Genomic DNA, 15,995 nt, shown 5'->3' with positions numbered 1-15,995 from the left:
GAGATGCAATACCCTGGTAATCAGCTATTTGGGGTAAGGTTTGAGATGATTGACCATCTAATTTTTCATTAGAGGTTCTTATTCAAGAGGGAAATTTGTCTTGTCTCTTTTACCCTACAAGGATGCAAAATTCTATGTAAATATCTTTCACATCCCCTAATGGCTTTTTGAGTTGCTCAGAAGTTCCAAAAATTGTACTCCTTTTGAATTACTTTGTGTTTTGTATGTCTACCTCCCTAAAGAATAAGGGCATTGTATCCATATTTGGTAAAAGCACAAAGCTGGTGTGCTGAAATCCTTAACTGAATGTCAGATACTTTCTGGTATATTGGTATGTGTTTTATGTTGTTGACACATCTTGTTCTTTTATCCATTCAGTTTGTGCTGCTGTTTTTTTAAACTTTTCTTAACTCTTTTTACACTGATGTCTGAATGATTTGTATGGAATTTCTCCAAATAAGCTGTTAGTTCTCTCATGCTGGGATGTACTTTGCGTGGACAGAATTCAGAGCACATTCAAACAGATCTCCAAGTTTTCTGTTGTTGTGGGAGTAGCTTGATTTCTTCTGAAGGACAAGGCCATTTCCTGTTTTGAGAAGAGAGGAAGACAGAGATCCCAGGGTTCAAAATTTCTACTCAGATACACAGCAGGTAATACTATACACTGTCAATTTTATTTAATGTATTTATGTTTATGGGTGTGCACATGAAGATGTTGGCATTACAAGAAATTAAGTTCAAAGATAATCTTGAGTCTGGGGTAAATCTCGGCGTGAGGATTATATCAAGATGTACAGAGGGATTCCCGAACCCAGGGACACACGAACAGCAGCCCCAAGCCCCATCCGGACCTGGAAGCCCTTGGCAGCCAATCAGGCACAGAGGGGACACTGGCAGAAGCTATTTGTGAGATTTAAACCTCTCTAAACACCCTGAATGTACACACAGACTGAGTAGTAAGAGTCTGGAGAGCAGCACTGTGGAAAGGGATCTGGGGATCCTGGTCAATGGCAAGTTGAATGTGAGCTCCCTTGTGAAGAGGCAGGCACTGATCTCTTCTCTGTGTGACAGGACTTAAGGAAACAGCATGAAGCTGAGTCAGGGGAGGTCTAAGCTGGGTATCAAGAAAAGGTTCCTCACCCAGAGGGTGGTTGAGCACTGGAACAGGGTCCCCAGAGAAGTGGTCACAGCACCCAGTCTGAGTTCAAGAAGCATCTGGACAATGCTCTCGGGCACATGGTGTGATTCTTGGAGTGTCCTGCACGGGGCCAGGAGCTGGACACAAATAAATGAGCTGAAGTAGAGGTATTATAAAAATGAAATATTCCCAGCAGCTGCAATGAACTGTCATCAGCTCACATGTCACACTAACTTGTACTTCACTATCAAATGCATTGTGTACAGCGGGGAAGAGAGACTGCAGCTCTTCCTCCCTCTGCTGCTCATCAGCTGCAAGCGTAAATGTAGTTACACTGATGTTTGTATTGGTACAAAACTGCAGGGATGGAACGCTGGCGTGATCCAGGCTGAATATAATCCTATCATGTGGCTGCTTATATTTACCTTTGTATTGTTCAGTGACCCAGGTCAGAGCAAAGACCAAGAAGTTGTTGTCATGGTTTTTTCTTTGGAACAGTAGATTGAAAATACGGCTTCCCTTCAGACCTTGTTATCACCACAAGAAATACTTTTATTATATTACATAATGCTAAAAGTCAGGAAAAACTGGCCAAGCTTATTGCTACAGCTGTTGATTCTTTTGTTCTGGAAAGACATTCCCCAGCGGAAGCCGCTCACGGTGCCTGGACATGCTGCCCACAGGGACTGTGGAGGAGAGGCACAGGCTGTGTGTGCTCCCTTTCTGGCCCGCCCTCCTGGAAGTGGGGAAGGGCATGGGAAAGCCCCAAGGGCCAACCAAGTGCTGGTTCTGGAGGTGGTGGGAGTGGCCAGGGAGGCAGCGCTAAACTGAGGGATTTGGAGGTCTCTTCCAACCGGGAAGAATCTCTGACTCAGGGATTGCCCTGACCCAGGTGCAGCACTTGGCACCTGGCCTTGTGGAACTTCATGAGGTTATCATCCCACTTCTCAAGCTTGTCCAGGTGCCTCTGGATGGCCCCAGCCTTCTGTACTATCCCTGCCCTGCTCAGCTTCCCATCCCCTGCAATTGCACTGACAGTGTGCTCAGTGTCCCTGGGTGTCATTGATAAATGCTCTCTGCATCCTTACTCAACCTACACAAACAGGGTTTATTAACAATGAAATAGTTCCAGTGCATATCTATTTGATTTTTTTTTCTTTCTTTAGGTTAAATGAAGGAGATGCTTACTACACACTCAAGGATTTTTAATTCCTCATTAAATCTATTTGGTATGATAAACTTGTGCTTTTTAGAATATATACTTCATTTTTAAAAGCAAATTAAAATGGAACAATGCCTTTTTTTTTTTTTAACCAGAACAAGTCAGAGTGAACTGTGTGATAATCCAAATGAGAATGTTCTACTGGCATTTAAACAGTTGGAAGAAGACTATATAGAGAAACTAAGTGTGTTACCCAAAGAACAAAAACCAACCAAAGCAGCAGTACATAATACTCTTACCACACAGATCAGCAGTCTTTGAATTAGAAAGTTACTAGACCTGAGTTACCAAATATAATTTCAGAATAAAGCTTTAGTTAATAACCAATAATACAATAAACAACAAATCAGTAATACAAAATAATGCAAAGTTTACTTTAGGAAGTTCACCTTTACAAATTGACATTTTAACAGCTCTAATGTCAACTAAACAATTGTTTTTAATAAATTTTAATTTTTTTAATAGTTACAAAACTGAGTAATTGTACTTTACCTTTCAGTTACACTTTTTTTTCAGGCAGTGGCATACATGTTACTATAGCTCTCAGATATATATTGAACAAACATTGCAGTTCTGACAGCTAGCAAGGTTAGCCTCTCAGTAGGACAGCACTAGAAACTTTCAGCTCCTTTGGGAAGTATGTTCAGCAAGTACTTTGGCAATTATAATCAAATTGTTGTAACTGTTTTCCAAGGTTTCTATTAAATCATGAAGTAGTATCTTCATGAACCACTATAAAAGCTTTTAAAGTGGCCCAGAAATTTAGTTTACAAAATCTGAAATATATAGAGGGCTTTATACCAGTACAGCAAAGTTTGATTAATATAAAGTTCCAACCATATGTAGAATTGCTTCATTTTTCACCTCTTGTATCTTAAGGAGTCAGGAAGATCCAGAACTGTGTAATACAAATTACTGAGTTTAGTAAAATATGTAATTTCCTTTTTTTGGGGTTTTTTCTGGATTTTTTTTTTGTTGTTTTGTTGGTCTTTTTTCTGGGAAGGGCAAAGTTCTCGGCAGTATTTTCAAACAAACACTTCAGAGTTTAACACTGCCCTTTTGTTTACCTGTAATCTGAAAATATATACACACACATACCTAAGTTTAGATAACCTAGGAAAGGGAGGCTTTGACTACAGTCCTCATCACCACACAGAATTTTATGATGATGACCAAGACAGTGGTGTAAGTTATTCTCTATGGATAATAAGCAAAACGTGCATTAAGGACAACTCTGAACCCCATTTCTTTGAATCAGCTCTAGTCTTCATCCAAGACCACTGTCCTGCTTCCAGCCAGGACAGGGTTAATTTTTACAGTAGTCAGGAGGAGGCCTGCCTAGGACCCTGAGGTTGTTCTGTACCTCACATTATTTTCAGGGAACAGGGGAAGGGCTCCCTTCTGGGTCAGCCTAGTGCAGCCAAGGGAATGGGCGAGCGTCTCTGTTGTTGGGGATTTCTGTGTGAATCTCGCCTGCCCTGTCAAACCTTAATTCTGAGCTATAAGGCACTTGGACAACAATGCTTGAAAAGCAGTCCTAGGACTGTAGCGAACCCCCACACCCACAACTTCTACTTTCAAAAATAGCGTATAGTAGTCTATTTGCTTTATGATTCTATGATGGTGTCTTCTCACTAAGAGACAAAGCATCTGCATGAAAGTTTATCAAACTCTCCTGAAATAACAGAAATGAACAGAAGACAGGTTGAAAATATGTAAGCTACAGAAACTTCTACGGTTTCTGATTAACCCTAGCTCATTAAGAATTTTATTGTCACTGTAGAAGAAACAAAATTCTCTGCAACTTTCTGGCAATGAATTTCACAGGTGCCTCATCTGACTCTAAAATTGTTCCATTACTCTTGCTTTTATTAGTGAGACCAACCTCCACCTGTGACACTTTCTGCCATTATCATCTCGCTCAGCCTTTGTTACCTCAGTGATTTGAATTAACATTTCTCTCCTACACATGCAGAACATGACAAGAATGTATAGAGATAACAGCAGAAGAAAATCATAGGAGAAAACTGAAATACAGTAAGATTTAAGAGACAAGCATCAAGAACTAAAAGACTAACCATAAAGAGAATTTTCACTACCTTCCTTATTGTAATGCAGACAGAAAAGTAGTATTATTGTTATAAATACTAGAAACTATTTTTTCAGCACATTTAATAAAGGAATGCACTGCCACAAGAAAATTGAGGCCAAGAACTGAACACAAAATTAGGTCAACATTTCCTGAAACAAGTTTCCCTAAGTATTATGTCACAGTAAGTATATTAGTAAGTATTGCAGAGATTTAAATTTAAGTAATATTTTTCTTACAGAGTTACAGAGGTAATTTGGAGATTATTGACTTTTCTGCTTGCCAGTGAAAACTTTTGAAGGAATATCAAATATTCTGCATTTTGATTTAGTACTTGCCAGTTGACGTATCTATCTAATACAGAATTTCTTTAAAATCTAGCATCAGCTTTTGCTGAAGCATGAACAGGAAACAAAATACAGCTTTATTCTGAAACAGTACTACTGTCTGTGTATTCCAATAACTAAAACACAATTATCTCTTGGATCCAACAAAATAGCCAGCAAAGTAGAAATGATGGTCTTTTTACCCTTTGTATTGATTTTCATGGACTAAAATTTCCATGAGTTCTAAATCATTAATACATACAGTGAGAACTACTGTTTTCCTTTTGTCTTGTCGTTACACAGATTTTAGAAGAGAATTTTTGTGTTTTAAAAGCTAGATTCTCCAAAAGTTTTCACTTATACAGCAAGTTAATATCTGTCCAAGTATTCCCAAACTGTTGCCAGAAAGAGCTGAAATTTTATTGTGATGTTTCTTTTTCCTGAAGGCAGCATTTCAGAAGTGTAGCTGACACCCTTCTGCAATGTTTAACAAGAACACTGATGCAATGCTTCCATTTCAAAAGCACAAAACAAATTATTGAAATTACACTAGAACTTACACCTTCAATATACATTAAACACATCACAGAAAAAGGGAACAGCCAAGGGGAGACAGGCAAAACAATTTTCTGTAATGCCTTCAATATCCTTTCTTTTTGTTGTGGCTCTCCTCCCTCCCGGCCCATGAGGTGAATGTCTTGGCTGTTCTCTTACCATTTAAGTGCAAGTGCTGCTGTACCCAGACAACAATTTACTGCCCCCTGCCACTGAGGCTCCACCCAACCCCCTTTCTGGGACACCTCAGTTCCCCACCCCCGAAACATACCCCAGAAGGTTTGCGCTCTTGAAGATGCAGCATCTATGGCTATGCTTTGGTCTTGATCAGGACATGAAAATTTTGGTTGTTTCTTCAGTTTGTGAGTATACTATAAAAACCACTTCATTGCATTGTACAGCTCATAAGCAGTTTCATTTCCAACACAGAAATACCTCAACTGGCAAGAATCAGGGAGAAGAACAGCTGTAAAATCACAAGTATCCCCACCTTTTAAATGTATTAAGTAGTATTTATTGAATTCCAGCTTCTTTTTCTTTCCAGTCTTTCTTCACATGTGATTTTCTTCTAGTAGACATTTTGTCTTCAGCAACAGAAAAATATTCTGACGCATGGCTGGTATCAGTAGAGACAGATGTTTGACTTAGCTCTTAAGTGTCCGAAGTGCTGTCTTTTAGGATTCCTCCTGTCTCACTTACTGCAAGCACAGAACCTCCTAAAGATGGATCACTGCATGTGCCAGAACAAGCTGTATTCTGAAACCGTACAGGCTCAGGTTTATCCTCCCTTCTAGGACACACACAGTTGTTTTCAGCAATAGTTTTTTCATCTTTTTCCTTTTTTTCTTGTTGTGTTGCTGTAATGAGTTGAGTGGAAGATGCATTCTCACATTCAGCGGGAAGGACTCCTGAACATAACGGCTGATAAGGAGTGTTACCATCACCAAGCGTTTCCGCACTTCCAGCGTTTTCAGATGAGTTCACAGGCAAACATGAGCCTTCACATTTTGAATGACCCTGAAGAAAAGCAGGCTCTGCACACTCTGAAGATACAGGTTTCTCTAGATTCAGAAGTGTTTTGTCAGGAGATTTCATCTTCTCCTTATCCATTTTTTCTGTTCCGTTTCCAGAAAAAAACATGGAAGAAGTCAGCAAATCAGAGGTATTTCTGACAATGCCTCCAAATGAAAATACTGGTGAAGGCAATGGAAAATTAGTTTTAAAAGAAAATGAAAAATCACTGGTGGGAAGGGGCGTCTTGGAGACACCATTCACCCCAGCTCCAGTGTTGGTTTCTGAAGTACTGCAAGCTACAGTTGTGCTGGATTCTGAAGTGTGAGGTTTTTGTTGCCCTACGACAGGTGGTTTCTGTGTACCATATCCTGCAGGTTCCTTTGCACAGGGTGTTTTTTCCCCCACATGAGATAATCTTTTTTTGTCAGATGGCATCTCAGATTGGCTAAAATATGACGATAATGGTAACACCGTACATGAATTGCTGACTTCTGATCCTGCAAACCAGCTGCCTTCTGAATCGCCAAAGGGAAACAAAACGTGTGGTTTCTCACTTTCTGCTGAGTCTAAATTAGGACTGGTTGAAGCATCACAAACTACGTTTTTGGTTTCAGGACCATAATTATCCTGGTTATTGGTTTTATCCAGCTTATCACATCTCCCTAAATAAAACTGAGGGAAAGCACATTTCTTGTCTTGCTTTTTAAAGGAAAATGTACCTCTACCTTTACTAAATCTTGGTAATGAGTTGTTAGATGCATTGAAAGTAAAAGGTACACCTGAAGGTCTCTCTGCTGAAACATCTACAGATTCTGAATTTGAAACAGTAACAGCCACTGTTGCTGCTGGCTTAAAGTCTGATGAAGTGCTAGAATTTGAGTCAATTTTATTGAAAACAGTACCTGCTGATGCTTGTCTTGGCAATTTTTCTTTACCTAACAAGTCTGGAGAGGTTTCTGACAAGGCTGGAGCAGACACTTCCTGCGCACCTCCCTCAGGAAATAATTTTAAGTCACCATTTGTTTCAGAAAAGATCATATTTGTGGGTGGAATGCTATGAGCACTGCTTCCAGAAAAGCTTCTTTTGTCAAAGCCATCTGCTCTTCGTAGAATTCCCATATTTATTTTATCTGTGTTATTTGCTTTGGTAGGTGAAGACATAGAAGAAGTTCCTGAGGACTTATCCTTGGAGGTGTCAGCAGTTACAAATTTATACTTTTTATTTGCAGGGAAATTTGGAGTCTTAAACACATTGGAGAGCTTCTGAAGTTCCATATAGTATTTGTAACGTAACTCCTATAATTACAGCAAAAAAAAATTCACATTATCTAACATGGCATTTATGGATTCAGAGGCTATAAAACTCACATATGACTAAGACTGAAGAAAAGTTTTCATATATTCTAGAGCATTTATAATGTATTTTTCCATTGCTACTGGAAGGCAACAGAACACAAGTCATTACAGAAAAAAGTGCTTTAAAAACGACTGAACAAGATACACATAGAACCATGATGACAAAGCACATTTTGAAAGAGAAGACTAGAGAAAACTGTATTTGAAGTGACTATCAAACCCCAAAATAGATAAAAATACTAACTTAGATATTAAGCAACAAATTCTCAATCAAATTTTCATGAAAAATAGCCATCTGAAATTGTTAGGTGGTGGGGTTTTTGTTATTTTATATTTGTTTTGTTATTATATATAATTGTATTATTAATGGCAATAGAAAACAGGTATTTTCCAAAATAATACAGAAAAAAAATTTCTATATTTAAAGGACCTAAGCAACTTTTTAATTCAATCATCTGCCACTGGTATTCTCAGAACATGCATAATGTGATTTACTGCCAGCCATGCTTCACTAACTAACTAGAATCATTCTGTACAGAACAATATTCAGCCACCCACATGGAGCTGCTAGTAAGGAAAAAAAGAAAAAAAATTTAGTTGTATAACTACATCATTTGAAATGAAACAAAAAAGAGATTGGATTCAGTTTCATGTCAAATGATTATGTGGTCTTACAAGATGGAACTCTATTATCTTTAGAAAACAGAATACAGGCAGATGACTTCCTCTTCAAGTAGACACTAGGGAAGTTTATTTGGATTAGAAAGCTACAGATGTGACTCAAAAAGCCACACTAAATATAAAAGTAAGTATTTGAAGTCAGTAGTAAGATGAAGTTTCAGCTTTCTAAAGGGAAAAAAAAAGTTATATTCTGACAGCTTCAATACCTAGTCAGATTTCATTCTAGAAATGGAAGGGCAACTTTCTACTAAGGAAACTGAAAAACATTTTAAAAGCTTATTTAGAAAGCTGCATCACAACAAATAGTAACTTAGCCATACTTAAACTGATGTTCAATCATACCTCATGACTCATATTTTGAAATGCTGACATTTCTGATATTGACATAAATCGAGTGGGGATCCTGCTACCGTCTGCTTCATCCTGTCCTGCTACAGGCTGAAAAATATTTCACAGCAGAAATTATATTTCATTTTGATACCAAATGAAAAAATAGTACCATGTTGTAGACCACATAGCCAATAACTTACAAGAAACGTGCCGGGCATATTCTTCTGGTCCTGCCACTGCTTTAAGGTATCTTTAAATAGAGTTGAGCTCTCATTTCCTTCATAAGGTAGCTCTATTAGAAAGAACACAAGGATATGATGTAGAATATATTAAATATGGAAAACACTGAAAGGTTCCTGTGCACCTAAACAGATTCAACTTAAGAACAAAAATACAGTGCCCTGAGACCCTAGCACTTGTTGTATTTTCTGTGATATAAAGCAAGAAGCCTGTGTAATACGTTTTCTTAAATGCTTGAAATGCCTGCCCTGACACAAAACCTAACACCTCCTCCTGTGAAGTAAAGGCGTTGAATGTGAGCATAGCCAACACTGGCATGACACTACAACAAACGCCCATCTAGTTCAGCAACACACTCCTGACAGCAGCGCTATCAGCTGGATATGAAAAGTACAATACGGCACCCAGATTCCAAAAATACAGCCTAGGAACTTCCTAGAGAAAGCACATTCATAAAACACATTTAAAATCCTTCAAGGAATTTATAATTCATTTAATTTGTTGGGGTGTTTTCTTGCATGTGGTTGCCATGCAGATTGTTTATTAGCAATTGGTTCTGCAAGTTCCAGGTTTCTAGACTTCCAAAATCTTGTCTTAATTTTAAGTCCTTCTTCCCTACCTTGAACAATGCTTGCATTAACAGGTGCTAACTCCAATGCTAAGATTTCATTAACCACAGATTTGATATCTATCGTCTTTGGCATATACACTGGTGGTTTTTCCCAGTTGGATGCTATATTCATCACATCAAGCTGAGTTTTCATTCTGGAAATGGAAAAAAAAAAACACAACCAAAAATGAACCAATTTAACCTTTTTTCTTCATGCTTACAGGCTAGCTAAATTATACCTGTCTAATATTAAAAAAAAAGAAATCACTAGGAAGGAGCAGGAATCAGAAAAATTATGTCTTCGATAAAATGTCAAGTTCTCTTAGAGTTTTTTGTTGAGTTTTTTCTTAGAACTTGTTCACTCAAATAAGGTTTCATACTCAATGAAAACTGCAAGAAGTAGTGCTGGTAGGTCAGCAAAAAATTACCCCCTCCACTTTCTTAGTATACACTGCCTCAATATAAATTGTACTTCTTCAGAGGGCATTGCTAATGTTAGTCTGAACCACAGTGTTTTTTGAAGAACTCAATTTCCAATATTCTTTCTTAAATGCAGGTTAAAAAGTTCTAAGAAATGTATTTAAGAATCCTTAGAAGACATTACAGGGTATGTGCACTACAAACACAAACCCAAAGATACTGCAGAATCTCCACACATACTGTTACACTGAAAGATTTCTGTAAAAGCTTCAAGCATGCTTCAGTGTTCCTGAGTTTAAATAAGATATCTGAAAATATCCAATCACCAAGTATTAATCAATTTCTATATTCACTTTTTATTAGGGAGATAATTCAAAAGCTTGATTATCTCTAATCCCAGATAGTACGTCACTCAAATTCTTGACAAATTTACTAAAATTTGGAATATTGGGCATCCAAAAATCTGAAAGTATTATAATCTGTTAATTACTCAATACTATTTTAATTTTAAATTTCTTATCTTATGATACCCAATGTAGCTATATTTTTAGTTTTTAATCCTAAAAATCTGAAAGACCACGAGAGAACTAAAAGAACATGAAAAGAATATACCTTGTATTCAAGCCACAGGCCACCTATAAAAAAAACCAAAATTTTGTAAGATATGAGCATTTCTCCAACTATCAGGAAGTTACTGCTTTATCCAAATAGTTGACAGACCCAAGTCCCTGTCTTCATTTCACAGAACTATAGAAAATAAACCTGTTAACATTAAAAAACCAACCAATCAAACAAAAAAAGCCCAACTCAAACAAGAGTATCTGTGACAAGATTTATCTTGTAATATATTGTGATAAATACAAAAAGAACTTCTTCAGAGCCAAATGAAGGCATTCAGATCATGGTCTATATGGTTACCTAACCAGTTTCAGAAGTCTGGATATTTGTAAACATTCAAATGAAGAACTGTTTTGTATTTCTTGGAGAGGGAAGCCTCTGCTATGTGCTCTCAATCTGCTATTGTACTATTAAAAAAAGCTATCTTTCAGTTTTAAATCAGACAGATAACGGTGGTAGGAAGTGCAGTGCACTGCACTGTGGTCAAGTGAGACTTCCCAAAGAACATGTAATGAAAAGTGAAAAAACTGGACTGGATTAGAGCTGCTTCCTTATAAAAACCTGGTGATCTCACTGTACCGGATCTTTACACAACCAATGTACTGTTATGGAGGGCAGGTGGGGAGGTTAAAGAGAAAGAAAACAAACAGCAGGAAGAGTAAGTAGATGAACAGGAGGAATAGGAGGAAAAAGATGAGGAAGGTAAGAAGGAACCAAAGGTGAAAGTGGAGGAAGAACAGAAGGCATAGGAGAAACAGAAGGAACAGGCACAATATGAAGCACACCAGGAGACATAGGAGGAAGAAGATGAAAACAGGATGGGGAATGAGAAGAAAAGAGGGGGAAGAGGAACAGTAAGAAAAGGAAGAAGTTGAGAATTAGTGACATACTAATCACTGGAATCACAGTATTTGTTCCAGAATTGGGAGTTGCTTTTACTTCAAGTGAAAGTTAAATTTTCCTTAACGAGTTGTTACCAGACACTTAGTCAAATTCTGTACTTTCTTAGCGTCCCATTTATCTGGAGGCACCTAAGGACCCACTGCAGAAATCAGCAACACACTGTTTCTTAGGAAAGCATACAGTAAAAATCACCGATAAGCTGCAAATAAAGCTTTTCCAAACTTTTCTAAAACTAAAAAACATTGTTACAAAAAAAGTATGAGTGTTAACTAATTTTAGTCTGTATTTTTCATTTGTTGACTTTGTTTTCCCTGATCGATTTTAATCATGACCTACAATACAGGAGGCTCTATTTGAGTTCTTTATACAACTGATATCTAAAACAAAAGGCCATCACCTCCAGGAAACACTGAGGATCACACTCATGGACAAGCTTTTCACAATCCTTCAAAAAATTCTCAATAGTCTTCTTGTGAGTTTCTTTCATTTTCTTCCAAATCTGAAATTCTTTCTCTTTTTTAACTCTTTGATTTTCAAGATCTTCTAGTAATTGCTTTTTTTTCATTTCTAGAGTTTTGAAAATTTCTCCAAATTTCAGCTCAATTATCTCGGTATCATTTTTCAGCATCATCTAGAAGCAGAAGAACACAAGAACAGATGCAAATGCAATAACAATGTCCACACAAGAGTCACTTCTCTAAGTGAGCTCAGAGCACATCTATGCCACAAGGAGCACCTGTATGCTCCAGGCTGTGGTTAAACTAACCAGAGAAGAGAAACAAAGACACACACACACAGAATATCCAGCATCTGTAACTCACATCTGTATGAGTCGGTCGTTTTGAGATCTCATTCACCAGCTTCTCATTTATTATCCTCATTTGTTTCAGAGTGCTAAAGAAGGTTAACTGAAAGACAGTTGAAACATCTATTATGACTTCATCCATTCCTTAAAATAAACACATTTCAGTGCTTACCTAGAATCAGATCAACACAGACAAGGAGCTACTGGACAGGGTCCAGTGGAGGGCCACAAGGATGATCAGGGGACTAGAGCATCTCTTTTATGAGGAGAGACTGCAGGACCTGGGCCTGTTTAGTCTGGAGAAGGCTGAAAGGGGATCTAATTGACGCATATAAATATCTCAAAAGTGGGTGCCAGACTTTTTTCAGTGGTGCCCAGTGACAGGACAGGGAGCAGAGGCCATAAACTAAACCACTAAAGTTTCACCTCAACATGAGCAAGAACTTCTTTACATTGAGGGTGGCAGAGCACTGGAACAGGCTGCCCAGGGAGGTCGTGGAGTCTCCCACTCTGGAGACATTCAAACCCCACCAGGACACATTCCTGTGTCATGTGCTCCAGGTGACCCTGCCTTGGCAGGGGGTTGGACTGGATGATCTCCAGAAGTTCCTTCCAACCATATCCATTCTGTGATATTCTGGACAATATAGTAAAAAAAGTTTGTGATTCAGAACGTCACTTAGTAACATTTAATGCTTTCCTGGATCAGTACACAAACTTTCTTCTGCTGTTTCTCAAAGTAATGTTCTTAGGCTCACCTACAATGCATACTGATAGAATGACTACTTTATAATTAAAACATTGTTTTCCTCAGGCTTTTTCAACCCCTCCCCTCACATCTATCTATCTATCTATCACAAGTAAGTTTTAATGGTGTTATCCCAGTTTGGCAAAAAACTGTGGGATATTCATTTTTTCTTTTTATGCCTCACATTGCTAAAATAGAAAGCTGTTCATAATCAAGATAGTTCTGTTTGGGTTTGAACTAATATTATCACTGAGTTTTCCTCCTTTATCTCTCTACAGTATCACTACTTTACATTATGTAGTATGTCTAGTGCAAAGGCTGTTTTCCCCTGGTTTCCCAAGTGACATACAACGGGTGATGGCAAAGGCAGAAGGAAAATCAGGGTAAAAGCAACTTTTGTTTTAAAGAATCAGCACTGCTCTGTTTAAACCTTTATACTTGTACTTTTCATCACTGCCCTGCAGTTGTTTCAATTACTGCACAATAGAACTGCCACCCTGCACTCAATTTGCACAGGGCATGAAAAGCTCGTTCTACCCAAATAGTCACTATTTTGTTAAAAATCACAACTTCTACAACCAGCCAACCAACCATTATGACAGGCAGTTGCTTTCTTATGCAAACTGGAAGGCATCTTGTTTTTACGTTTATTATTACTCACCCAAACTATCTATCCCTAAATACGTAATTATCTATAACCCAAATTAGCTATGGCAGCTCAGAGAGCCTATAAACTAAACATTTGTGGGTGCGTTTTTGGAGTTGTTAGATCTTCCTGAACTTGGGAAAACAACAACAAAAAACCCAAACATCAACAGCCCTCCACCAATCAAACCAACAAAAACCGAGACACCACCCCAAAATCAACTCTCCAGGTCCTTCGGTAAACTGGGTTCAGATCTGTTGATACTGTAATACCGCCTGGTCCCCTGCGTGCGCAGACTGTTTAGATACAGTCTGACAGCAACCCGGAAAGGCACACCCCGGAAGTCCACAAACTCCTGAGTCTGCCCCAAAGCAGCACAGGCCCTCTGCCCCTCTCCTGCCCACCACGCCGCGGTTTCCCCTGTGTTTCTGAGTAACAGCAACCTGTGCCCGGTGGGACCTTAAGTGTACAGCCCGACCTCCCAGCCGACCCCTGGAGCGGAGGGGGGAGCGCCGCGCTTACTTTCTCTTCCTGGTACACCGTGTCTATGAGATTGACAGAGTGGAAGATGCCCTGATGCTCCTCGGAGACGCACTGCCCGCACCCCGCCTGCCGGCACATGCGGCAGTAGAGCTGCACCGGCCGGCTCGGGTGTTTCTGGCAGCTTCCTCCGAACGCCTGCGGGGAGACCAGGTCCGATCCCGGCTTCGGCCCCAGCGCCGCCTCCCCGGCCGTGGCGGCGCCCGCCGCGCCGGACCGGTAGAGCTTGACTATCTCCGCCAGGGTGGTGTTGACGGGCAGGGCGGCGACGCCGCCGCGGGGCAGAGGGCACAACTTCCTGCACAGCGGACACGGCACCCGGCCGCAGGACGGGCCCGGGCCCGGGCCCGGCGCCCCGCGGCCGAGACGGGCCTGCCCCGGGCTCCCGCTGCAGCTGCCGCAGGCGGGCGGCCTCAGCCGAGGCCAGGCACTCTACCACGCAGCCCCGGCAGAAGTTGTGCGAGCACAGCGGCAGCGTCACCGGCTCCTCCAACAGCGACAGGCACACGGCGCACGTCAGGCTCGCCTCCATCAGCGCCGGCGAGAGAACGAGAGGCCGCCGCTCCTGCTGCTCCGGGCTCCACTCTTCCTTCTGCTTCTGCTTCCACCTCCACGGCACCGAGAGGCTGCGGCCGGCCGGCCGGCCTGCCACAGAAACCGGGAGCGCCCCGCTCCAAACACCGCTTCCAGCCGTCAACTTCCCAAGAAGTGCCGCCCGGCCGTGGGGGTGGGGCGAGGAGAAGCGCGTCAGCGATAGGCGGAGGCGCGAGATTGACATCGTCCTTGTCCAATAAAAGCATGCGCCGGCATGGGGGCGGGGCAGAGCCTTTTGGGTCCTGCCTCCTGCCTGGCGCGTGAGCGCCCGCGCGCCGCGGCGCCCGCGCGGTCCTAGCGCCGCCGCCGCCATTTTGTGCCGGGCTGTGTGCGGAAGTGCCGCCTCACGTGCCGTGAGGGGAGCTCCGGACCGTGTTCTGTGGGAAGCAGTGGGACCTCGGCGCGTTTGCAGTCGAGAGGAGTGTCGTTGTTAATTTCTGCAAACGTGCAGAGTTAAAACGAAGTGACTCCACAGTGCCGAGGTACGGCTGTTGGGAGCTACCTCCAGCTACCGTTGCAAAATCAGAACATATTTTCCGTTAGAATTACGTTGGTGCTGAGCAATTGGGACGGTGCTCAGCTCATTCTCCTTCTTCCCCTTCAAATCCTCCCCCCCCCTTTTGTTTATTTTTACTCCCAGAACCATTCCTCCCAAAGTTCTGTCTTAAGAATTTTATTATCTGCCCGAAGTGTTTGGAAATGAGTCAAACTCAGGAGAGATTCGAAAGAAATTTTAAGTTTATTATAAATCAATATATTTGTAACAGCATATCAGTATTTGCAAAGAAATCAGATAGGCTGTAATTAGTGTTATATCCAGAGGCTGAGGGAAGCGACAGGTGCACAAAAGCAACCACGTATTTGTACCTTTCTGTAGCAGTGCTTTATTCAGTCACACGGACTGCACCTGCAGAAAGTGCCTCTCTAAAAACATGCAGAAGGTCTGTGTCCAGTTGGACACCTTGTAGCGGCGGGAGAAAAGCAGATACTTGAGTGAGCATTACCACACTTCCCCTCACTTCTATTTCCGTAAGAGGCTGACAGGTGGTATACACGGACAGGCTGCCCTGAATAGACCCGGGGTACTTAAAAGCAGCGTCACGTTTTCCTTTGGGGCGGGGACTCGGGGTCGGGCTCTGCTGCCTTTCCTCGCTGCCGTG

At 40.9% G+C, this 15,995-nt stretch overlaps 1 protein-coding gene across 1 annotated transcript; it reads right to left on the bottom strand.

Moving 5' to 3' along the window:
• Nucleotides 1-2,590: 2,590 nt before the first annotated feature.
• Nucleotides 2,591-14,417, bottom strand: LOC104690845. Its single transcript, XM_010402134.4, has 8 exons — nt 14,224-14,417; nt 12,324-12,410; nt 11,900-12,133; nt 10,594-10,616; nt 9,571-9,716; nt 8,912-9,003; nt 8,724-8,819; nt 2,591-7,640 (listed from the first exon to the last, which is right to left on the bottom strand). Exons 1-8 carry the CDS (start codon nt 14,320-14,322, stop codon nt 5,982-5,984), a joined length of 2,436 nt encoding a protein of 811 aa, XP_010400436.3. The 5' UTR covers nt 14,323-14,417; the 3' UTR covers nt 2,591-5,981.
• Nucleotides 14,418-15,995: the final 1,578 nt, after the last annotated feature.

This window comes from Corvus cornix, chromosome 4 (genome assembly GCF_000738735.6).
Source record: "Corvus cornix cornix isolate S_Up_H32 chromosome 4, ASM73873v5, whole genome shotgun sequence".
Classification (NCBI taxonomy): Eukaryota; Metazoa; Chordata; class Aves; order Passeriformes; family Corvidae; genus Corvus; species Corvus cornix.
The sequence above is the reverse complement of the archived record's forward strand: the minus strand, read 5'-3'. Positions and strand labels throughout refer to the sequence as shown.